The sequence below is a fragment of the Trifolium pratense genome, linkage group LG3 (genome assembly GCF_020283565.1).
Source record: "Trifolium pratense cultivar HEN17-A07 linkage group LG3, ARS_RC_1.1, whole genome shotgun sequence".
Taxonomy (NCBI): Eukaryota; Viridiplantae; Streptophyta; class Magnoliopsida; order Fabales; family Fabaceae; genus Trifolium; species Trifolium pratense.
In genome coordinates, this window is record NC_060061.1 from 29,570,465 (window position 1) to 29,596,412 (window position 25,948).

The 25,948-nt window shown below is 33.9% G+C and overlaps 1 protein-coding gene across 10 annotated transcripts; it reads left to right on the forward strand.

Moving 5' to 3' along the window:
• Nucleotides 1-25,489, forward strand: LOC123916784. 10 transcript variants are annotated; one of them, XM_045968323.1, is made up of 21 exons: nt 1-597; nt 708-1,162; nt 1,446-1,667; nt 1,754-1,825; nt 1,986-2,066; nt 2,472-2,507; nt 2,606-2,707; nt 2,783-2,932; nt 19,526-20,044; nt 20,131-20,202; nt 20,363-20,443; nt 20,851-20,891; nt 21,004-21,091; nt 21,167-21,316; nt 22,151-22,342; nt 22,430-22,509; nt 22,612-22,681; nt 22,778-22,879; nt 23,208-23,313; nt 24,234-24,321; nt 24,857-25,489. In XM_045968323.1, the coding sequence occupies exons 1-21, from the start codon at nt 255-257 to the stop codon at nt 25,050-25,052; spliced, it is 3,246 nt and encodes a 1,081-aa protein (XP_045824279.1). In that variant the 5' UTR covers nt 1-254; the 3' UTR covers nt 25,053-25,489. The 10 variants fall into 10 exon arrangements, 9 of the variants coding, with proteins under 9 accessions (XP_045824279.1, XP_045824278.1, XP_045824280.1 ...); XM_045968322.1 differs by having other exon boundaries at nt 3-597; nt 2,469-2,507; XM_045968317.1 differs by lacking the exons at nt 1-597; nt 708-1,162; nt 1,446-1,667; ... (3 more) ...; nt 2,606-2,707; nt 2,783-2,932 and adding exons at nt 13,677-14,301; nt 14,412-14,866; nt 15,150-15,383; nt 17,772-18,878.
• Nucleotides 25,490-25,948: the final 459 nt, after the last annotated feature.

Sequence of the window (25,948 nt, forward strand, 5' to 3'; positions counted from 1 at the left end):
AGTATAGGTAATGTTGGAATTATCAGCTACATGAGGAAGGATTTTTACAAGCACCGTGCAATCGCACGGGTACTGACACTAGTAATGAATCAAATTTTATGAAACCAAACAGTCAAACACAACGGCATCATCAATTCAATTTCAAGAGCATACTCACAAAATGCATTTTCCTGCACAAACACTGTGAACAAAATAGCACCACCAATGGACAATAGTTTTTCCTCTTTGTTATCAAAAAAAAAATAGCACCACCAATGAAACCTTCTAAATCCAACAATACTGAAACAGAAGAAGAAACCATATCCTTCAACAGAAAAAGAGCACGCCGCGTTAGCTTCGCCGACAATGAAATCACCTCCGTCCACATCTTCCGTCCCGACGACGACCATTCCTCCCCCTCCTCCGACGAGATCCCCGCCGAAACACTAGATCTATTCCGTCAACTTGTCGCAGAAAGCGACGATGAGGAACCCGACCGCCGCCGTAACTCTACTGACGGTGAGGGTGAAGCGGTTGATCATAGAAACTCCTTTCTGCAACCAATTGGTTCTCCTTCTCCTGGTGGAAGCAGTATCAACGCTGATGACGACACTGATGGTGAGTTATTTTAACCCTAATGACCTAATTTCATGTAGTAGCTAATTGTTCGAATTTCAATTGCTATTGTTTTTTTTTTTTTTTAAATTTTTTACAAATTTGATTTTCAGATGACGAATTTGGTGGTCCTGTGTCGATGGATTTCATCAAACCGGGACGGTTATCGGATTCTGGTGTCTCCGACGACATCACAATGGACTCAACTGCTTTTTCGATGCATTACCGGAGTCTAGCACGTTCGGATTCAGGGGATCTGAAGACGCCGACTAGGTTTGAAGCGACGGTGAGCACACCTGGTCTAAGCAGTGCTACTCCGGGGAGTTTCATGGAACTCACTGATCGTGAAAAGAGAGTGCCTCAGTCACCGGTGGTGGCGAGTGCCAGCGAGGACTCAGATGCCATGAGCATTGAAGGGGAACAGCCAAAAACCTATGATTATGGAAGACTCTCTCCTGGGTTGGTTGCAATTTTGGCACAGGGAAGCAAGGATTTGGATGGTGTTTCCCCATTAGGTTCAAAAGCTACGCATTCACCAATTGCAGTTGCTTTTGGGTCTTCGACCAAGGTTGAAAATCTTTCTAGGCTATTTGTTTACAGCAGTTTTCTCAGTTGACTTGTTTTTTGTATGCTTCAAAGTTCATTTTCTTTTATTTCAGATGTTAGTGTCCCTTTTAGTTAGTTGCGTATAGTTATTGTAATGTATGGAATTGTAGCCGTGTATGGTTTATGATGATATTGTTGTGGTTGTGGCTATCTTTGTAGAGTTATATATGCAATTACATATGGTGGCTTGTGTAAATGCATGGTAGTAGTAATTGACAAGTGATATTTGTTATTTTCATTTTCAGAGCCCTCTTACCAAAACTGGTATCGAGGTTTCTTCTGGGAAGAAAAGGAAAGGTGTCCAGTTATTAAGTAATGGAGATGATATAGAGAAGACAGGGAGGATTGACAGAAGTCAAGAGGTTCATAAAAGTGGGGATGGAGATCTACAGTTTGTTTTGGAGCAAACAAGTATGAGAAGTGAAAGAGAAAAGTTTGGCGATCAGAAGTGGAATGATTTCGATCATGTATGGTTCCTGCTTTATATTAATAGTTAGTTAGAACTTTGTTTTTTTGGGTCTCTTAAGTCTTTACTTTTTCAATTATCTTGCAGGTTCTAGAAAGATTCTCAACCAGCACAAAACAATTGCTTTCTCCGTCATTTGATAAGCTAAATTTCAGATTGGTATGTTCTAATATATGGTTGTAGAATTAGAAAATAGTAGCATGCGAATACAATTGTGGATATTTTTGCCTACTTTTTAATCATTCAAAAATATTTTATCATTAGTCAAAAAAAATAATTTATCATAGCTATTTATACTATTTTGGCTCTCAATATTTAGATGGGCACACTGGAAGATATTTTGGTTCGTCTGCAGAAAGTTAAGAAATGGGATATTCTTTCTTCTGAAATTCATTCTCAGGTTTGGATTAGATAATTGAATTTAGTGCACTTTGCTAGTTATATTATAGCATAGCATGAACAAGCTGCTTATATTTGTAATGATTAGTACATATTACTTCCTCTAAAGACAATATCTAAGGGCATGTTTCCTTTGAGACAACATTGTCTGTTTTGACTTTTAAATACAAAAAATATAATCTTGTTTTCACTTTGTTGATTTCAAAGATGTGTATAGGAGGATACCCTGAAAATAATATATAATTATTTGTCGACTATTTCCTATACAGACATTTGAAAATAAAAAACATGCGACAATTTTGTAAATAAAAGTGAAAACAGGAAATGAAAACAAATGCTTTCTCAAATCAAACTTGCTCTCTGTTCGGAATTTCCTGTTATTGACATGGTTGTTTTCTTTCAGAAGAAATTAACGGATCCTCTAGATATTCCTAGACAAAAGGTTTGTATAAGCTGTTTGACTAATTCACTATTTGGGTTGCGTTGTTTCTTACACAAGTTTATGGAATTGCTTTCTAATTAATGGTTGATAATGTTAAGTATTTCTTTTGCAGAGTTGTGGAAATGAAATTGTTGCTTTTTAATATAGCATATGAGAAGGCTAAGCTACAATTATTGAATGTTAAGCGTGAGAGATTACTGGTATTCTCTCTTACACATAAATCTTAGTATTTAGCAATACATACTATTGGTGATACAAACATTCATTATTCACAGGAAAAAGTACAACAGCTGAGTTCTGGGCTTCAAGAGACTCAGATGATGAAAAATTCCATGCCATGTTCTGCTAAGACTAGACTGGTTGACATTCAAGCTGATGATAGTCATATCAATACAAAAATATTTAATTCACAAGGAAAATGTCAGGTACAATTCATTGTATGCGATTTAGTTTAAATGACCCAGTGATAATAGCTTTAAATTATCATGATGCACTTTCATGTTATATCCAATCTTCAAAACCTTTTATTGGTATTGGAAATACACTGATGAGAGAATTACACTGAGTTAAGATCGCTACTTGACATTATATTTAAAGCAACTTTAATTTAAGGATCTTTGAAAGAATAAAAATCTACATTCTCTGTCCTCGCACTTCGATTCCCTTGCTACACAACATGTCAATCTTTGAGGGAGCATTCTTATACAGATGCATTCTCCTAACAAAATGTCTCTGTATTTTTTTTTGTCAATAGAATCTTGGAGCTCAGAGAGATCTCCTTGCAAAATTTTTACAATCTCTAACTCACACTAATTCAATATTTATAAGTTGTTAGATGAATTGGTGACCCGTTGTCGTATAGCGGTGCAATAGCTCTATTACGTAGCGGATTTTGATGAATCTGCCAGGAAAAACCACGGTTTATGCATATTCTGCTATAAGGGCTGTAGCAGCTGCTATAACATCATTTGCGGCCACAATTGAAAAAAGTTAAAACAAAGGGTGCTGGTTCGGTTCGTTTTTTGGGTTAAATGTAACAATCACCTGACTAGCTCGCTTAAAGTTAAAACAAATTTGTACTTAACATTCATGAAAGTTATGTTCGTCTGATGAATGAATTTCCTTTTGTTTGCATGATATATTTTCCCTTGCATGTCCCTAGTTTCTGTTTGTAGTTCATTGATGCAACATGATCATAAAAGGTTTAATATGTTGTCCCATTGTATTTCAATTGGCAATGTTTTATTGGTCAATCTTAGGTTTCTTGCAAAAATGTGATGGAAACGAGGCAAGAGCTTGAAAATTTGGATCAGAAAGCAAAATCTTTAAGTGAATTCTTTTATAGTTACTGCAAGATGAAAGGGGATCAAAGCTATACCAACGTCGTAAGATCTGTTCCTGATTATTTGGAAAAGAGAATATCTTACAAGTTGGTATTCCAGAATTTGAAGGTTGTTTGACTTTAAATATGGTTCTTATCTATGTACAAGCTAAGATTTCATTTTCTGACCAACAATTTTTTTTCTACTATTTGTCAGTTGTGGGATGTTGAAGATTTTGAGCGTAAGGATGATTATCACATGATTATTCTCAACTATCGCGGATATATCATCCAAAGGTTAACTTTGATTTGTTTCTTTTTTTTAAGGATTGGAGCTCAAGTGTATCTTTTGTGACATTACTGAATATGCAAGTGCCTATTTACTTTGATGGAATGTAGGTTCACAGTAAATGCTGGTCTATCAAGCATTATAGTATCGAATAGCTTGAATGATGTGAATATTGGAAAGGTAATTTGGTTGACAATTTATCCGTTTTATTATTATATTATATATTCAACATTCATACCTTGCAGTTTTCTAATATGATACATTTAGTTTTTCAGACCTATCCAAATATGGAGGCTTTCTCTGCATTTGTGTTTGCCTTAAATCCACATACCACCAGCAAGTGCACGGGTCGAATCAGTATGGCACAAGAAACACAGGTAACTGTTTCTTGTGCTGATTTTCTTCTAGCAAGTTTGTTTCATTTTTTATTTCATATTTCCTATATTTTTAGAGGGGATTACCATATTCATTAAATTATTAGTTACAGCAGGGGTGGTCCTCACTCATTTTCAAAATCTACTTGATACGGACTAGAAAAGTAAACTAATGGTATGAATGGTGTGGTTTATGAGAGTTAAGAAAATTTAGTTTCAATGAAGCCTTTAAGTAGTCTTTTCTGTTATCCCTTTGCTTTCTATTTCTTGGGCTCAAAGTTTTCTTTTGCAACCTCATAGTGTGTTGTAGCTAACCAGCTATTTTATGCAGATAACAGGTTCACTTCTAAGTAATTTGCTAGATGTGGTTGAGGAGGTTCAGTTAGCTCGGGTAGAAATTAGAAATTTGGTCCAGGCTAAGTTGAATTCTCATTCAGGTATGCAAATTTCCTCTGTACTCTAAATATTATACCATGTGCCAATGTTTTAAAAATTAAGGTGGGGGCAGTCATTGAATCAGTGAAAGAATGTTATTTACTACTTCAACTCCAAGTTGAACTGCTGATAATTAAATATATATTATTAATATTATATTATTATATATAACATATCAAATAAGAAGCTATAAGGAATAAAGCTTCATATAAATCTAAATTAACTTAAAACCATATTATATGTCTTGCTAGACAAAAATTAATCAATAATAAGAGACTAAATGATATATTTGAACCATATACAAATGCGAACCTCATACACGAGTCTTTGTAACTTAGCATTAGGCCTTTATTCTGAAAAATAATTATAGTCTTTTTGAAATCACGACTTTTCAAATTTAGTCCCTAAATAAATTTTATTCACCTTCAGTTCCTATTTGAAAAGGGCGCTTTAGTCCCTCAAAATAATCCCTATAAAAAAATTGGAACTAAAAGTGATTTAAATTTATTTAGATACTGAACTTGAAAGGCCGTGGTTTATAAGGACTATATACATATTAAACTTATAAATATGCATCTGGTTGGATTAAAAAAACAGGTTCAAGCAGCTTATAATGAAGAAACCTCCTTTATTGAATTTCTGCTTTATTTTTTACTAGTTTGACCTGCGTCCACTGGTTTTATGAACAGTTTTTTGGGATTGAAATTGAACAGAACTACTGAACAAGTACTTAATCAGTTTATCAGTTACCCTATCAAACGGGCCGGTCCAGACCGATTTAATTTTCAAAATCATAATATGAACCTTTTATCAACAGAATATTCATTCCTTAATTAATTGGAATTGGTACTACCTTCCATTTTCTGACATTAGATCTAACAGGTATTTCACATTGTCTATTTCATACCGTTTTTGCAGTTAATCAACTTGATTTGCAGCTATCTTTCATCGACTTCTGTGGTGGGAAGAAGGTGCAAGTGATTCTCGATATGACATGCTTAAAATGGTAATCCTGCAATTATTTTAACATTCACCTTTAAATTATTTTTTCTTGTTACCAAGGTGTCTTTGGTTTGCCGAAAAATTATGTTTTGACAAGTAAAACTACTTGTATGTTTGATTTGAAAATGGTCATGGAAGACAATACATAAGATGAAGCAGAAGCAAGTCTTGAATTCTGTTACTAAGTGAAATAGGATACAACTTTTTTGTGTAATGCACATTATACAAAACCAAAAGTAAAAATTACTATTCAACTTTTTCTACAAAAGAAAAAGTTGTGCTATGACTCAATTATTTGTACTGTACTATTCTGCTTTTGTTATACTAGAACATCTATCAAACGTACCCTAGCTGTTGTTTGTTTCTTGCTTGAGTGTTCCAATCATATAAGCACTGTACACAAGTCACTTAAAATTGAGTCTGCCAAGTGTTTTAAATATGTTGATATCCCGGCATGAGATAAGCTTTATGGTTACATTTTTTTTTGCTATTTGTAACTTTGTAATGAAAGGAACTGATTTAACAATTGGTTTGAGCAGTGGGGCATATCCTGCAGAGGTTCTTCCATCTCAAATATATGGTCTTGCTGCTAATGGGGAACAAAAGGCTCTTCCTTCATCGCTTGTAGATGAAATAAGAAGTGCAGCAGAGATTGTGAGTGTGGGGTATTCAAGAATTGTTAGGCTTTGTAGGTGCATTTCCCAGGCAGTTCAGGGTTGCACTCAAGGAAGGTGATCTTGTCTAATTGCCTTCATTAACTGTCAATTTTGGGTTGATTGTTCATTAGAGCTTTCTCTTGTATATTTTCACATCCCGCCGTTGCTATAAATGGACAAGTAATTCTCATGAAGCACGAAATCATTCACTAATTTCCCAATGATTAGTGCTGTCATAAAGGAAATCAGTTTTTCAAGATCTGAAGTTCTTTGTGATTTTTTGCAAGCTTTTCAATCTATAAGTTTCTTGTTCAAGTATAATATTTGGTTATCAGAATGTTAGAAGATGAAAATTTGTGTATATTTCTTGTGAATATATTTGAGTTTAGAAGGTTGGTTTTATAACATTGGTATGATATTTAAAAGATGTAAACATGAACATTTAACCTTCTGAAATCAATAGATGTTAAGATCAAAATGTTGACCAAATTAGTGCTCAAAATTATTTGACATTGACGTTTCTTGAAGACACGGATTATTTCGAATTTGTCCAGGCATTAGATAAAATTAAAAAGAAATAGTTCATGTGAGCATCGTTTAGTTGACAGACATAGTGTATGTTATTATAGGGAATGAGGTTCGAATCCCAATACTTCCACTTATTCACTTTAAAATGTGAAATTTTAACTATTAGGCTACTTGACTCAAAAAAAAATAAAGAAACGTTTTTATCACAATTTAAATGTGGGAAAATATATTATTTTACTATTCTCATGAAGGTTTTGAATTATGTATCTTGAAGAATAAAACTTAATTAGAATAAGTTCAAACTTCCAAGCAACTTGTTGGAATGAAATGACGTTAAATATCATTTGACAATAATAAAAATGTAAAATTTATTAGTGTCTTGATCATATTAGTTCAAAAATATAAAGAAAAATTATGAAAAGGATTGTCAACTATATTTTAATTTATTAATCATATATTTTAATTTATTAGTCAACGTTCTAAATTATTACTACTTAGAAAGAGTCTAATAGTGTCATGTAAATTCAGCTCAGTCCGCAGGAATATTACATTATACATGCAGAGTTGGAGTTCGAATCTCGAACACCTACTTATTTATCTTAAGGGTGGACTTTCTAGCCACTAGACTGCTTTATAAAAAAATATAATAATACTAATAATAAGACACATAATAAGTGTTACATAGCACAATTTTAGAGGTTCGAATTCGAACCTCAGATTTTTGCCTTTAGGACACATGTTAGTATCAAGAACTTTATATAAATATATGTGTTATGTTTGACAGAGCTTAAGTAATTTATTTTTTGGTGTCAAAAACAAAAAGTAATTTATAATAAGTGCTTAATTAAATAAGTGTTCCAAACACACAACCAAATAGGTTTATCTCACGTCAAACAGCCTTTGGAAGAAGTTGACGGACAAAAGGGGATAACAAATGCTTCTGTCCATTAGAAAAAAATGCCTTTTGTAAGAAAACAAATTTGAATCTATCAAGAGAGCAATTACAGGATATCATATTTATATATTTTTTATTGGGTTATATATTTTAAATTATTAGTAACATCTATTAACTAAAAACTCACATTTCATATGTCATAACCAGCAAAAAACATGCCTATTCAAATGCATATGCTATGAAATATGAATGCAGTATTTTAAGGATCTTATATCATCATATATTTAGTCTACAATCATCTAATAAATCAAATGATAAAATCATCAGAGAAAAGGTAAAATAAGACCAATAAATTAGAACAAAAATAATGCATATACTATGTTAATTTGCATAATGATGATGAGATGGTAGAAGAAAATACATACATTTCTGAGCATTGAAGAAGAGTAACGCTTTATGGAGGGCAAGAGTGTAATTATCAGGTGGTATAAGTCGAGAATGATGTTTGGGCAAATTCTTTGCAACTATGATGGGAAGCCCAATTACACAAAATCCCACAAAGATTATACCAAAAATCCATTTCAATGCCTTGTAACTCAACTTCATGCATCCAATATCCACATACTTAGTTTTCTTCTTAGTAATTGGCCTTTCAAGAATCCAACTTTGTACCGTCGAATCCATTGTGTCGCTTGCCGGACTGAGCAACGCCGCCCTGTCCCATTGATCTCCTATGCGGCTCGTCTCATAGTCAGACGCCAATTCATTACTATTTGTCAACTCAAATGATCCTCCCCATTGATTCCTTGAATGCATAATGAGTAATTAACTCAAATATATTATCTTTGATGATATGACGCGAGTATTCTTTGCGTCAATTTTGATAATTCCCCTTTCCTAGTGACAATTTTTCGATATACTTTTATTACCTCTTCCGACCGAACTTCAGATTAATTGAGATTCATTTCTCCATGCGCAAATTAAATCTCACTCGAATCGAAGATGACTATTAGATATTTTGTGTGAGGGTATGGAATGGGGATTGAGGTTTTAGAAGAGATGAGAGAAATTGGTGCAAATTTGATGTTGGAATTTTTGAGAGGTTCTTTGTGTCTACATGTATATATATACAAAGAACCAATTAATTAATTAATTGATTATGACACTATTATAAAGTTTGTGTTGCGACTTTTGAAAAGTGTGATACTTGGCATTGTAGTATTTTTTGAGTCACATATAGATCCAACGTACCCGTTCAGCAACACACATCATCGCCGACCATTACAAAAAACTCAATTTAATTTGCGCATAATAACAGTCAAACTCATTTTAATTTGATCCGGATAAAACTTAATTTGCCACTGCATATACATTGTGGTTAGTGACGAATTGTTAACGACAATTCGAGTTTAAATTTTGTGTGGAATAGTTTTTTTGTTAAACTTTTTTTATTCATTCTGCTCTTTAACCCTTAGTTCAACTAGCTCAACTAGCTTAACCAGTTGAGCTACTCATTCCGCCCCTTTTATTCGTTGAATTTTGAATTTTCATACTCTTTTTATTGAAATAGGAGATCTAGAGGAAACAAAAAAATTGAAATAATTATACGTTGCATATAATTGTTACCATAATTAGTATTATGTAATTATTAATGCACATCAAATGGTAGAAAGTAACTAATATGATAAAAATCCAATTATGTATTAAGTTACTATACTATATATGATAAAAATCCAAGAAACAATAGCTTGATAAGAAAAAAGGTTAGGATAGAAATCTCTATGTCAATGGAAACTAATAAAAAAAAAAATTGGTTTGGAAAAAAAAAGGGAATTCTATGCCAAAATACATGGTAAGCATATGTAATCTTTATTTTCCTTTAGTAAAAATATTGCCAAGGTGTATATTTTTCCTTGAATTCGAACTCACAATTTTGTCGTTGTTGTGTGCAGCTAGAAATTCAAATGATGTTTGTTAGTGTTTTAACAATATTCATGCATTTTACTTGCGTTGAACGGGCAGAACGGAACAATTCATTTGGCAAGGCTAAGGTGTTGTTTGTGGTGGTTGAGAGCTTCAGGCGCGGAGTGGAAAAGTACCTACAAAAATGTTAGCATTTCGATGTGTGTACATTGGGAGCTTGAGATATGAGTGTATTTATAGATCAAGTCTTGCATATGCATGGGGACTGGCTCCACTACATTAGTGGAATTGAGAATTGTATTTGTTTTGGACTGGACTAGACTAGAACTAATCCAACATTACACCCTCTAAGTCCACAATGGCTTGCCCCACCACATTCGTGTCAGCATAACATGGTAGAACCTCTCCACCATGATAGGTGCAGATCATTGCTTCACCCAATATCTAAGGGTAATATCTTGGCAGTCCATCTTATTGGGCCTAACATGATCCAACCCAATAAGAGGACATTTGGCCCAGAGCTAGGGGCTATATAAGCTCTCCTATACAAGAGAGCTAGGTAACACTATTCATTCACTCAATTACTTTCTCTCTCTTGCTCTCATTCCCTCTCTAACTTTGGCATCGGAGCACCTGCAGGTACAACCCCCCTTCGTGGATCAGCTGTTCGACCCGCCATCAACCACCTGCTCAACGGACTGCTAGCTGGTCATCCACATGTTCTGATCAACAGTTAAGATCAGTATTGTCAAATGACTATTTTTGTACTATGTTGGATTGCTATCCGTTGAAGTCATGTGCCCTCCAAGGACATGCATGTCTTGTACTAAAGAGTATTATGTTGGACCTAAAATATAATCGACATTTGGTATAGTGAGCTTTAGTCTAGTTCGGAACACCCCGCAAGTTCTTGCTATCAAGATAGTAAAGATTTGAATCTCTTGGACTTAGGTTGAAGGAGTTGACAGACATTTTTCTTGGATAAACTTGGAAAAACAAATTTCTTAGACTATGTTTGGATTGATGGAATATAATGGAGCGAAACGGAATGGAATATGATAGAATCGAATAGAACGGAACAGATTGGAGCATTAATTTCATTCCATTGTTTGAATATTTTATAATGTGATAGAATATTGTTTCACTCTATTGTTTTGAAAATAGACGGAATGGAATAAATTATAAATATTTTATTCCAATTCTACCCTATTTAAAATCAAGATTACATAAAAATAAAAGTAAAAAAATTCACAATAAAAACATATAATCTTCTATTGTCATATTTAAATAATACTAGTATATAACGTCACACCAAATAATGTATATTTAATTTTCATTTTATTTTTATGTTTGAAGCAATTTTGATTTTTGTTTACTTTATAATAATAAAATAGTAGTATCACATTATTTCTTTGTCACGACGACTCACGAGCATAAACCATCGCCGAAGAAGGTTTTGGCAACAAAAATATAATAATAAGAAGGTCGATGAAGAGTTGTAGAATATACAAGCTGAAGAATAAACAAACGATAGAAGAAGAGGGAAGAAAGAAAGCTTTATGAAATAGAAAAATAAGGACAAAATTGTATTTGTATTACTAATTTGTTTCATTCCATATTTCTATTGCATACACCCCAAATTGGGTGGAATGAAAAAAAATGGTTGAATGAGTGGTATTGGATGGAAAGGATTCCATCACACACCATTCCATTCATATTTTACAAACTCAAACAATGGAATCTAACATTATTTCACTTCATTCCATTCCACAATTTTCCATCAATCCAAACATAGTCTTAAGGACGAAATGTCATTTGTTCTGAATATATATATCTTAAATAAAATAGAAAATGAATAAGTAAAGTGATGAGAACATGGGTTATAAGGACGAAATTTCCCTTGACATGTTCCATTGTCGGATGCTTTCATCCTCACATCTATCTGTTATGTTCAGGAACTCTTAGCTTTTCCCTTTTCATCATCATAACAGATGTCATGTGAAGTGAGATCCTCGTTATTCGAGAAAAGTTAAGCCATCAGATGACTCTTATTGATGATTGGGATTTGTTTGCAATGAGGTTATCCTTTACGCTAGACTGAGGAAACATGAGGAAATTTTCCATCGTTGTTTGTTGGAGAAAGAAGTCAATGTTGATTGTCTAGGCTCGAAGAGAACGTCAAACTCCGATAGTTCCTCAAACCATTTTCTCATGCGTCTAGTGAGATCCGGTCTAAACAAAACTAGCTTGAGGGGTTGGTCCGTTCGAACCACTATGGCGTGGGTTAGAAAATACCTCAGAAGTTTTCTACTAGCCATCATTAGTGTCCGGGCAATTTTTTCAATCTTCTGGTATCTTTTGTGCTTAAATGGTAGTTGAGAAGGTTTGTAATTTTGATATTGTAAAAAATTGCAATTGTCTGAAAGCTTGAGAGTTGTAATCATGCCTTGTAAAGATTAGAGATGTAGTAATAAATTATTATTGAGTTGATTTTGCTTTGTTTTATTATTTTGTGAAAATTCTATTTACTTTTACTTGTTGCATGGAAATTTTTCTTGTTACTTTCCTAACAAAAAATAGCACAATTTTCTAGTGGTGATGAATTTGGATAGTATGGTAGATGTCGTATGTTCGATCATCAGCTCTATCAGTGGCGGAGCCAGGAATAACATTTAGCCCGGGCACAATTTTAACCATAAAATGTTCAAATGTTTATTGTTTAACCTTTACGGATCGGAGTTTAATCGGATCGAACTGTTTTTAACTAATAATATATATTATTTATATACCGAAATTATAATCAAATTAATTAATTTTAAGATATTTTTAATAAAGAAAAGAACATAAAATTAACTTAAAGGAAATAAACAAACCAAACCAAAATATATGTAAACAAATAAAAAAAACCAAACCAAAATAGACAAAGGTTTTGAAAAAATGAGGAGAAGCTGGAGTCGAACACAGGTTTTCACTGTGTGACAAATTCATTAACCAGCCACTGAGCTAGCGCGCAGAACAATGTCTAAGTAATGATTCATTAATATATAATATATATAACTATTAAAATAACATTTAAAATACTGTTCATCATCTTCAACCTCCGAACAACCAAAATCAAAAATTATATTTTTCATTCTTGCACCAAATTGGACAAATAAATATACCATTTTACTCAGAATTTCATGAGGATTATGAATATACACTTAAATTTTATTAATTCTTACTCAAACATTAGAATTTTCATATTAAAGTAACAACCCTAAAAAAAAAATATAGGTGCCGAGCCCGGGCACGTGCCAGGGCATGCCGGGCGGTGGATTCGCCGCTGAACTCTATTGTAAACAAAAAAAAAACAAATAACACAATTTTTTTACTACAACTATTTTGGTTAATATTGGTAAACTTTGTTAGAAGATTCTAAGAGAGGAAGAAAATAGTTAGATTGTCAATAGATTGAATTAATTAATGACATTCAACTTCTTTCTTTTTCTTTTTTTTTTTTTGTAAAAAAACAAAACAATTATACTTATTTTTTTTAATCTTAGATGCCACCAACAAAGTGAAACTCACACAACTTTGAGTCCATTTGAATTTAGCTTATTTTTAAGTTTATGAAAAATTATATCTTTATAAGTTTTTTCCTCATAAACTACCCTGAAAATTTATAATATTGCATAAAATCTTATTTATTTGTATAAGCTATTTCGCATAAACTCAAAAATAAATCAATCTAAACAACCATTTGTAGTATCAGATTCGAATTTGGACTACATTGTTCAACCTAACCATTTCAATTTTTATTTATTTTATGTTTTTACAACCTCAATCAAAAATATGTTAAAAAATGGAATTAATTTCTGTGGTTTTTTTTTTTTTTAAAAAAACTACAAGATAGCTAAAGCCTAATGATCATATCATAAGGAGAGTAATAATGAATCAAACACAACGGCATCATCAAGAGCATACTCGCAAAATGCATTTTCCCTCACAAAAATCTCAACACAAACACTGAGAACAAAATAGCACCACCAATGGAACCTTCTAAATCCAACAACACTGAAACAGAAGAAGAAACCATAGCCTTTAACAGAAAAAGAGCACGCCGCGTTAGCTTCGCCGACAATGAAATCACCTCCGTCCACATCTTCCGTCCCGACGACGACCATTCCTCCTCCTCCGACGAGATCCCTGCCGAAACACTAGATCTATTCCGTCAACTTGTCGCAGAAAGCGACGATGAGGAACCCGACCGCCGTCGTAACTCTACTGACGGTGAGGGTGAAGCGGTTGATCATAGAAACTCCTTTCTGCAACCAATTGGTTCTCCTTCTCCTGGTGGAAGCAGTATCAACGCTGATGACGAAACTGATGGTGAGTTATTATAACCCTAATGACCTAATTTCATGTAGTAGCTAATTGTTCGAATTTCAATTGCTATTGTTTTTGTTTTTTTTTTAATTTTTTACAAATTTGATTTTCAGATGACGAATTTGGTGGTCCTGTGTCGATGGATTTCATCAAACCGGGACGGTTATCGGATTCTGGTGTCTCCGATGACATCACGATGGACTCAACTGCTTTTTCGATGCATTACCGGAGTCTAGCACATTCGGATTCAGGGGATCTGAAGACGCCGACTAGGTTTGAAGCGACGGTGAGCACACCTGGTCTAAGCAGTGCTACTCCGGGGAGTTTCATGGAACTCACTGATCGTGAAAAGAGAGTGCCTCAGTCACCGGTGGTGGCGAGTGCCAGCGAGGACTCAGATGCCATGAGCATTGAAGGGGAACAGCCAAAAACCTATGATTATGGAAGACTCTCTCCTGGGTTGGTTGCAATTTTTGCACAGGGAAGCAAGGATTTGGATGGTGTTTCCCCATTAGGTTCAAAAGCTACGCATCCACCAATTGCAGTTGCTTTTGGGTCTTCGACCAAGGTTGAAAATCTTTTTAGGCTATTTGTTTACAGCAGTTTTCTCAGTTGACTTGTTTTTTGTATGCTTCAAAGTTCATTTTCTTTTATTTCAGATGTTAGGGTCCCTTTTAGTTAGTTGCGTATAGTTATTGTAATGTATGGAATTGTAGCCGTGTATGGTTTATGATGATATTGTTGTGGTTGTGGCTATCTTTGTAGAGCTATATATGCAATTACATATGGTGGCTTGTGTAAATGCATGGTAGTAGTAATTGACAAGTGATATTTGTTATTTTCATTTTCAGAATACTAAGGAGTTTGTTAATGACGAAACTCCGTTAGCTTGTAAACAATTGAACTCTGCTAAGGCTAATAGAGCAACCCCACCAAATATGGATGAAGGCGATAAGTTAGCCACACATTCACCAATTGCAAATCATATGGAAGTTTTACCCAACATGGAATCCTTAGTTAACTCTCCTGTTCATCAAATCACCCATGATACTACAGTTGCTTCTGCTTTGGAGTCTTCAACCAAGGTTATTAAATGATTTGTTTATATGTTTTCGCTCAACATTCTTTTTTCATGGTAGCCTAAAGTTGTTACATTTTTTCAATGACCGTTGTCTAAGTGCAAGGAGCTTTTTTCTACTTAACCTTTGTCTCATGTTCAAGTCTTTCTGAGTGGAAAAATGTAGGCATTGAGACAGCTTTGCATTCTTATGTGTCCATTTATATGACTTGGAAATTGGAATAGTTGGGGAATAATGAAGGAGATGCATTAAATAACCATATTTAGAATCAAGCTTGAATATTCCTTTTCTATCATTTTAGCAAATACCAACTCCACATGTTCCTCAATAGTAATAAGGATATGCAAAGGTTTCAGAGACCTTTTTTTATTTGCATGAATCGTAACTAAGCAAAAAATAGAGCCACTCTCTTTAATTTTACCTTAATAAACTTGCTGAACTGTGCATCCTCAAAAGGTGAGCTAGGCTGTTTACTGTTTCCAACACCAGACAAATCCAATTTTCTAGCTACTGTTAGTTTGTCGTATTCAATGGCTTGTTCTAGACCACTATTAACAGATTCATTCTGCATTTCCATTTGCTTCAACTCACCATGGAAATTACTTTGACATTCTACAGATGGCAATAAAGTATGGTCAAATGATTTTACAGGTGAAGAAAAAGGTTTGGCATGCGTATTGGTTAGAATTTCATCTTTTCTTTTCTCAACTGTGCTATCTGCCACTCTTGTTATATGCGTCTTAAGCGTGGGAGAAGCACCAATATCCATAGGCGCAAGATTTTTATCATTGTAGGAAACTTTGGCCGAAATCAAACAAATTTTTTCCTCATCCTTTTCGGTGGCCACAGTCTCTTCATTTTGGCTTAACTTGCTAGTATTTATCAAAGAATCAACTACATGGTCACCAGTGTTGATCAAACTTTGATGCATGTTATTTTCCAGAGTTAAACTAAACGGCTGTTCCTCCAAAGGAGCAGTGAGGGTTTCAACTTGCTTGTTTTCAAAATCTCTTTCAGGAAAGAAAGAAGTCCCTGGAGAGTATTTTGAAAACCTACGTTTCAATTTGTCATTTTTTTCCTTGAGAGTAGATGTGTTGGGAAGATTTTTCAACTTTGAAATGTTTTTACGTATGGACAACAAAGTTGCACTATTTGCGGCATGTACCTCAGGCCCAAGCATACCAGATTGGTTTAAGTTTAAGGGAGGAGTTATATTTCCAGTACGTCTGAATGAATCAGGAGAAACCATAAATGCTAGTTTATTTGCAGAAAGGGACAATGGTGTAAACTCATGTACTGGATGATTTCCAGTAACTTGATCAGACTTATTATTAGAGTCAGTCACTTGTCCCCTGTCTTTAGAATTACTCTCATTTACCGGGACTTCACAGAAACCCAGTTCATACTTAGCAGCCAAATCTAACTTATCAGCTTCATCCATCTTTGGTGGGGTTCCTCTATTAGCCTTAGCAGAGTCCAATTGATTACAAGCAAACGGAGTTGCATCATTAACAAACTCCTTAGTTTTCTGAAAATGAAAAATATCACTTATCGATTACTACTACGATACATTTATACAAATCCACAGACGTAATAGCATTTATGAGGATAGCCACAACCACAACAGTATCATCATAAACCATGCACAACTAAAATTTGATATATTCGGCAACTAAATAAAGGGTAAAGATCCTAATATCTGAAATAAAATAAACTTTGAAGCATACAGGAAACGAGTCAGCTGGGAGAACTGACAACAATCAGCAAGAATAATAGAACCCCCACATTGATTCCAGCAGAACGCAAGATCTTCCATTCCTAAACCTTCATTATTCCCCGACTATTCCAATTACATTTTTTCAATGACCGTTGTCTAAGTGCAAGGAGCTTTTTTCTACTTAACCTTTGTCTCATGTTCAAGTCTTTCTGAGTGGAAAAATGTAGGCATTGAGACAGCTTTGCATTCTTATGTGTCCATTTATATGACTTGGAAATTGGAATAGTTGGGGAATAATGAAGGTTTAGGAATTGAAGAATTTGCATTCTTATGTGTCCATTTATATGACTTGAAAATTGGAATAGTCGGGGAATAATGAAGGTTTAGGAATGGAAGATCTTGCGTTCTGCTGGAATCAATGTGGGGGTTCTATTATTCTTGCTGATTGTTGTCAATTCTCCCAGCTGACTCGTTTCCTGTATGCTTCAAAGTTTATTTTATTTCAGATATTAGGATCTTTACCCTTTATTTAGTTGCCGAATATATCAAATTTTAGTTGTGCATGGTTTATGATGATACTGTTGTGGTTGTGGCTATCCTCATAAATGCTATTACGTCTGTGGATTTGTATAAATGTATCGTAGTAGTAATCGATAAGTGATATTTTTCATTTTCAGAACACTAAGGAGTTTGTTAATGATGCAACTCCGTTTGCTTGTAATCAATTGGACTCTGCTAAGGCTAATAGAGGAACCCCACCAAAGATGGATGAAGCTGATAAGTTAGATTTGGCTGCTAAGTATGAACTGGGTTTCTGTGAAGTCCCCGTAAATGAGAGTAATTCTAAAGACAGGGGACAAGTGACTGACTCTAATAATAAGTCTGATCAAGTTACTGGAAATCATCCAGTACATGAGTTTACACCATTGTCCCTTTCTGCAAATAAACTAGCATTTATGGTTTCTCCTGATTCATTCAGACGTACTGGAAATATAACTCCTCCCTTAAACTTAAAGCAATCTGGTATGCTTGGGCCTGAGGTACATGCCGCAAATAGTGCAACTTTGTTGTCCATACGTAAAAACATTTCAAAGTTGAAAAATCTTCCCAACACATCTACTCTCAAAGAAAAAAATGACAAATTGAAACGTAGGTTTTCAAAATACTCTCCAGGGACTTCTTTCTTTCCTGAAAGAGATTTTGAAAACAAGCAAGTTGAAACCCTCACTGCTCCTTTGGAGGAACAGCCGTTTAGTTTAACTCTGGAAAATAACATGCATCAAAGTTTGATCAACACTGGTGACCATGTAGTTGATTCTTTGATAAATACTAGCAAGTTAAGCCAAAATGAAGAGACTGTGGCCACCGAAAAGGATGAGGAAAAAATTTGTTTGATTTCGGCCAAAGTTTCCTACAATGATAAAAATCTTGCGCCTATGGATATTGGTGCTTCTCCCACGCTTAAGACGCATATAACAAGAGTGGCAGATAGCACAGTTGAGAAAAGAAAAGATGAAATTCTAACCAATACGCATGCCAAACCTTTTTCTTCACCTGTAAAATCATTTGACCATACTTTATTGCCATCTGTAGAATGTCAAAGTAATTTCCATGGTGAGTTGAAGCAAATGGAAATGCAGAATGAATCTGTTAATAGTGGTCTAGAACAAGCCATTGAATACGACAAACTAACAGTAGCTAGAAAATTGGATTTGTCTGGTGTTGGAAACAGTAAACAGCCTAGCTCACCTTTTGAGGATGCACAGTTCAGCAAGTTTATTAAGGTAAAATTAAAGAGAGTGGCTCTATTTTTTGCTTAGTTACGATTCATGCAAATAAAAAAAGGTCTCTGAAACCTTTGCATATCCTTATTACTATTGAGGAACATGTGGAGTTGGTATTTGCTAAAATGATAGAAAAGGAATATTCAAGCTTGATTCTAAATATGGTTATTTAATGCATCTCCTTCATGGTTAATTCTCTATGGCATGATTTTCAGAGTCTATTACAAAAAACATAGTTAATTTACTGATATTTTTTCATTTAGATATTTATTCTATTTCCTTAAGTCCATTCCCCCTACTTTTTATGGTTGTGATATTTGTAAGTATAATATATTTCAGTACAGTCAAGTTTTTCTTTTCTTTTTTTTTTTGGTTACAATACAGTCAAGTTTTTCTAATCATTAAAATTTGCAAATCCTATTTCAGTTTTCTTCCCTATTTTGTCTAGACAAGTAAAAAATGTCATGGTTATGATTCTTTACGAAATTAAAATTTCGACTCTTGCTAAAATGTATGGGTAAAGGTGTCTCCACAGAGATCAAAACATTGGCTCCAGTGGAAGACTAATTTTTCTTTCTTTTATGACGCCGAACATGTCAGTTCTATGCATCTGATTTGTTATTCTGTTTGATGCTCGGATGATTTAGAGTGCATTGAAGGGAAAACCGGCTAGGAGTCCTCCTAATAGATTTCCAGATCTTAGCAGTCCTATCCAAGACGCAACAACTGCGTTGCCCTCCCTGCAAGAGCCTCCTAGTGACATCCAAGACTTGTCTCCCGGGATTAATTCTGATGGGCATGGTGTTGATCTTGATAACAACCACCATCTGACATTCCAAGTAGCTCAGAGCCCTCTCAAAACTGGTATTGAGGTTTCTTCCGGGGAGAAAAGGAATGATGTTGATCTTGATAACAATGGTCATCCGACACTCCAAGTAGCTCAGAGTCCTCCTACCAAAACTAGTATCGAGGTTTCTTCTGGGAAGAAAAGGAAAGGTGTCCAGTTATTAAGTAATGGAGATGATATAGAGAAGACAGGGAGGATTGACAGAAGTCAAGAGGTTCATAAAAGTGGGGATGGAGATCTACAGTTTGTTTTGGAGCAAACAAGTATGAGAAGTGAAAGAGAAAAGTTTGGCGATCAGAAGTGGAATGATTTCGATCATGTATGGTTCCTGCTTTATATTAATAGTTAGTTAGAACTTTGTTTTTTTGGGTCTCTTAAGTCTTTACTTTTTCAATTATCTTGCAGGTTCTAGAAAGATTCTCAACCAGCACAAAACAATTGCTTTCTCCGTCATTTGATAAGCTAAATTTCAGATTGGTATGTTCTAATATATGGTTGTAGAATTAGAAAATAGTAGCATGCAAATACAATTGTGGATATTTTTGCTTACTTTTTAATCATTCAAAAATATTTTATCATTAGTCAAAAAAAATAATTTATCATAGCTATTTATACTATTTTGGCTCTCAATATTTAGATGGGCACACTGGAAGATATTTTGGTTCGTCTGCAGAAAGTTAAGAAATGGGATATTCTTTCTTCTGAAATTCATTCTCAGGTTTGGATTAGATAATTGAATTTAGTGCACTTTGCTAGTTATATTATAACATAGCATGAACAAGCTGCTTATATTTGTAATGATTAGTACATATTACTTCCTCTAAAGACAATATCTAAGGGCATGTTTCCTTTGAGACAACATTGTCTGTTTTGACTTTTAAATACAAAAAATATAATCTTGTTTTCACTTTGTTGATTTCAAAGATGTGTATAGGAGGATACCCTGAAAATAATATATAATTATTTGTCGACTATTTCCTATACAGACATTTGAAAATAAAAAACATGCGACAATTTTGTAAATAAAAGTGAAAACAGGAAATGAAAACAAATGCTTTCTCAAATCAAACTTGCTCTCTGTTCGGAATTTCCTGTTTCTTATTGACATGGTTGTTTTTCTTTCAGAAGAAATTAACGGATCCTCTAGATATTCCTAGACACAAAAGGTTTGTATAAGCTGTTTGACTAATTCACTATTTGGGTTGCGTTGTTTCTTACACAAGTTTATGGAATTGCTTTCTAATTAATGGTTGATAATGTTAAGTATTTCTTTTGCAGAGTTGTGGAAATGAAATTGTTGCTTTTTAATATAGCATATGAGAAGGCTAAGCTACAATTAATGAATGTTAAGCGTGAGAGATTACTGGTATTCTCTCTTGCACATAAATCTTAGTATTTAGCAATACATACTATTGGTGATACAAACATTCATTATTCACAGGAAAAAGTACAACAGCTGAGTTCTGGGCTTCAAGAGACTCAGATGATGAAAAATTCCATGCCATGTTCTGCTAAGACTAGACTGGTTGACATTCAAGCTGATGATAGTCATATCAAGACAAAAATATTTAATTCACAAGGAAAATGTCAGGTACAATTCATTGTATGCGATTTAGTTTAAATGACCCAGTGATAATAGCTTTAAATTATCATGATGCACTTTCATGTTATATCCAATCTTCAAAACCTTTTATTGGTATTGGAAATACACTGATGAGAGAATTACACTGAGTTAAGATCGCTACTTGACATTATATTTAAAGCAACTTTAATTTAAGGATCTTTGAAAGAATAAAAATCTACATTCTCTGTCCTCGCACTTCGATTCCCTTGCTACACAACATGTCAATCTTTGAGGGAGCATTCTTATACAGAGAGCTCTCCTAACAAAATGTCTCTGTATTTTTTTGTTGTCAATAGAATCTTGGAGCTCAGAGAGATCTCCTTGCAAACTTTTTACAATCTCTAACTCACACTAATTCAATATTTATAAGTTGTTAGATGAATTGGTGACCCGTTGTCGTATAGCGGTGCAATAGCTCTATTACGTAGCGGATTTTGATGAATCTGCCAGGAAAAACCACGGTTTATGCATATTCTGCTATAAGGGCTGTAGCAGCTGCTATAACATCATTTGCGGCCACAATTGAAAAAAGTTAAAACAAAGGGTGCTGGTTCGGTTCGTTTTTTGGGTTAAATGTAACAATCACCTGACTAGCTCGCTTAAAGTTAAAACAAATTTGTACTTAACATTCATGAAAGTTATGTTCGTCTGATGAATGAATTTCCTTTTGTTTGCATGATATATTTTCCCTTGCATGTCCCTAGTTTCTGTTTGTAGTTCATTGATGCAACATGATCATAAAAGGTTTAATATGTTGTCCCATTGTATTTCAATTGGCAATGTTTTATTGGTCAATCTTAGGTTTCTTGCAAAAATGTGATGGAAACGAGGCAAGAGCTTGAAAATTTGGATCAGAAAGCAAAATCTTTAAGTGAATTCTTTTATAGTTACTGCAAGATGAAAGGGGATCAAAGCTATACCAACGTCGTAAGATCTGTTCGTGATTATTTGGAAAAGAGAATATCTTACAAGTTGGTATTCCAGAATTTGAAGGTTGTTTGACTTTAAATATGGTTCTTATCTATGTACAAGCTAAGATTTCATTTTCTGACCAACAATTTTTTTTCTACTATTTGTCAGTTGTGGGATGTTGAAGATTTTGAGCGTAAGGATGATTATCACATGATTATTCTCAACTATCGCGGATATATCATCCAAAGGTTAACTTTGATTTGTTTCTTTTTTTTAAGGATTGGAGCTCAAGTGTATCTTTTGTGACATTACTGAATATGCAAGTGCCTATTTACTTTGATGGAATGTAGGTTCACAGTAAATGCTGGTCTATCAAGCATTATAGTATCGAATAGCTTGAATGATGTGAATATTGGAAAGGTAATTTGGTTGACAATTTATCCGTTTTTATTATTATATTATATATTCAACATTCATACCTTGCAGTTTTCTAATATGATACATTTAGTTTTTCAGACCTATCCAAATATGGAGGCTTTCTCTGCATTTGTGTTTGCCTTAAATCCACATACCACCAGCAAGTGCACGGGTCGAATCAGTATGGCACAAGAAACACAGGTAACTGTTTCTTGTGCTGATTTTCTTCTAGCAAGTTTGTTTCATTTTTTATTTCATATTTCCTATATTTTTAGAGGGGATTACCATATTCATTAAATTATTAGTTACAGCAGGGGTGGTCCTCACTCATTTTCAAAATCTACTTGATACGTACTAGAAAAGTAAACTAATGGTATGAATGGTGTGGTTTATGAGAGTTAAGAAAATTTAGTTTCAAAGAAGCCTTTAAGTAGTCTTTTCTGTTATCCCTTTGCTTTCTATTTCTTGGGCTCAAAGTTTTCTTTTGCAACCTCATAGTGTGTTGTAGCTAACCAGCTATTTTATGCAGATAACAGGTTCACTTCTAAGTAATTTGCTAGATGTGGTTGAGGAGGTTCAGTTAGCTCGGGTAGAAATTAGAAATTTGGTCCAGGCTAAGTTCAATTCTCATTCAGGTATGCAAATTTCCTCTGTACTCTAAATATTATACCATGTGCCAATGTTTTAAAAATTAAGGTGGGGGCAGTCATTGAATCAGTGAAAGAATGTTATTTACTACTTCAACTCCAAGTTGAACTGCTGATAATTAAATATATATTATTAATATTATATTATTATATATAACATATCAAATAAGAAGCTATAAGGAATAAAGCTTCATATAAATCTAAATTAACTTAAAACCATATTATATGTCTTGCTAGACAAAAATTAATCAATAATAAGAGACTAAATGATATATTTGAACCATATACAAATGCGAACCTCATACACGAGTCTTTGTAACTTAGCATTAGGCCTTTATTCTGAAAAATAATTATAGTCTTTTTGAAATCACGACTTTTCAAATTTAGTCCCTAAATAAATTTTATTCGCCTTCAGTTCCTATTTGAAAAGGGCGCTTTAGTCCCTCAAAATAATCCCTATAAAAAGATTGGAACTAAAAGTGATTTAAATTTATTTAGATACTGAACTTGAAAGGCCGTGATTTATAAGGACTATATACATATTAAACTTATAAATATGCATCTGGTTGGATTAAAAAAACAGGTTCAAGCAGCTTATAATGGAGAAACCTCCTTTATTGAATTTCTGCTTTATTTTTTACTAGTTTGACCTGCGTCCACTGGTTTTATGAACAGTTTTTTGGGATTGAAATTGAACAGAACTACTGAACAAGTACTTAATCAGTTTATCAGTCAGTTACCCTATCAAACTGGCCGGTCCGGACCGATTTAATTTTCAAAACCATAATATGAACCTTTTATCAACAGAATATTCCTTCCTTAATTAATTGGAATTGGTACTACCTTCCATTTTCTGACATTAGATCTAACAGGTATTTCACATTGTCTATTTCATACCGTTTTTGCAGTTAATCAACTTGATTTGCAGCTATCTTTCATCGACTTCTGTGGTGGGAAGAAGGTGCAAGTGATTCTCGATATGACATGCTTAAAATGGTAATCCTGCAATTATTTTAACATTCACCTTTAAATTATTTTTCCTTGTTACCAAGGTGTCTTTGGTTTGCCGAAAAATTATGTTTTGACAAGTAAAACTACTTGTATGTTTGATTTGAAAATGGTCATGGAAGACAATACATAAGATGAAGCAGAAGACAAGTCTTGAATTCTGTTACCAAGTGAAATAGGATACAACTTTTTTGTGTAATGCACATTATACAAAACCAAAAGTTAAAATTACTATTCAACTTTTTCTACAAAACAAAAAGTTGTGCTATGACTCAATTATTTGTACTGTACTATTCTGCTTTTGTTATACTAGAACATCTATCAAACGTACCCTAGCTGTTGTTTGTTTCTTGCTTGAGTGTTCCGATCATATAAGCATTGTACACAAGTCACTTAAAATTGAGTCTGCCAAGTGTTTAAATATGTTGATATCCCGGCATGAGATAAGCTTTATGGTTACATTTTTTTTTGGTATTTGTAACTTTGTAATGAAACGAACTGATTTAACAATTGGTTTGAGCAGTGGGGCATATCCTGCAGAGGTTCTTCCGTCTCAAATATATGGTCTTGCTGCTAATGGGGAACAAAAGGCTCTTCCTTCATCGCTTGTAGATGAAATAAGAAGTGCAGCAGAGAGTGTGAGTGTGGGGTATTCAAGAATTGTTAGGCTTTGTAGGTGCATTTCCCAGGCAGTTCAGGGTTGCACTCAAGGAAGGTGATCTTGTCTAATTGCCTTTATTCACTGTCAATTTTGGGTTGATTGTTCATTAGAGCTTTCTCTTGTATATTTTCACATCCCGCCGTTGCTATAAATGGACGAGTAATTCTCATGAAGCACGAAATCATTCACTAATTTCCCAATGATTAGTGCTGTCATAAAGGAAATCAGTTTTTCAAGATCTGAAGTTCTTTGTGATTGTTTGCAAGCTTTTCAATCTATAAGTTTCTTGTTCAAGTATAATATTTGGTTATCAGAATGTTCGAAGATGAAAATTTGTGTGTATTTCTTGTGAATATATTTGAGTTTAGAAGGTTGGTTTTATAACATTGGTATGATATTTAAAAGATGTAAACATGAACATTTAACCTTCTGAAATCAATAGATGTTAAGATCAAAATGTTGACCAAATTAGTGCTCAAAATTATTTGACATTGACGTTTCTTGAAGACCCGGATTATTTCGAATTTGTCCAGGCATTAGATAAAATTAAAAAGAAATAGTTCATGTGAGCATAATTTAGTTGACAGATATAGTGTATGTTATTATAGGGAATGAGGTTTAATAGTTTAGTATCCAATAAAACTTAGCCCTTGGATCCATCATTTTGACTGTCAAAAAAAAATCTATGTTATCTTGATTGTCTTTCAATTAGATATTCGTGCATTTAATATCCTAATCAAGTTCCTTATTTAAAAATCACATGAAAGAAAGGATCTTTACATTATGGAAATGGATTCCCTACTAACAATGCTAAGGATCTATATTCAAGACAGACTTTGTTGCTGTTAGCGATCACGGCAATCAATGACTTTGGCGGTTGATTAAGATCAGACAAGTATGATTTTGAGTTCTCAATATTTTATAGTCAAGATGTGAATCGTCTAATCTCTATCC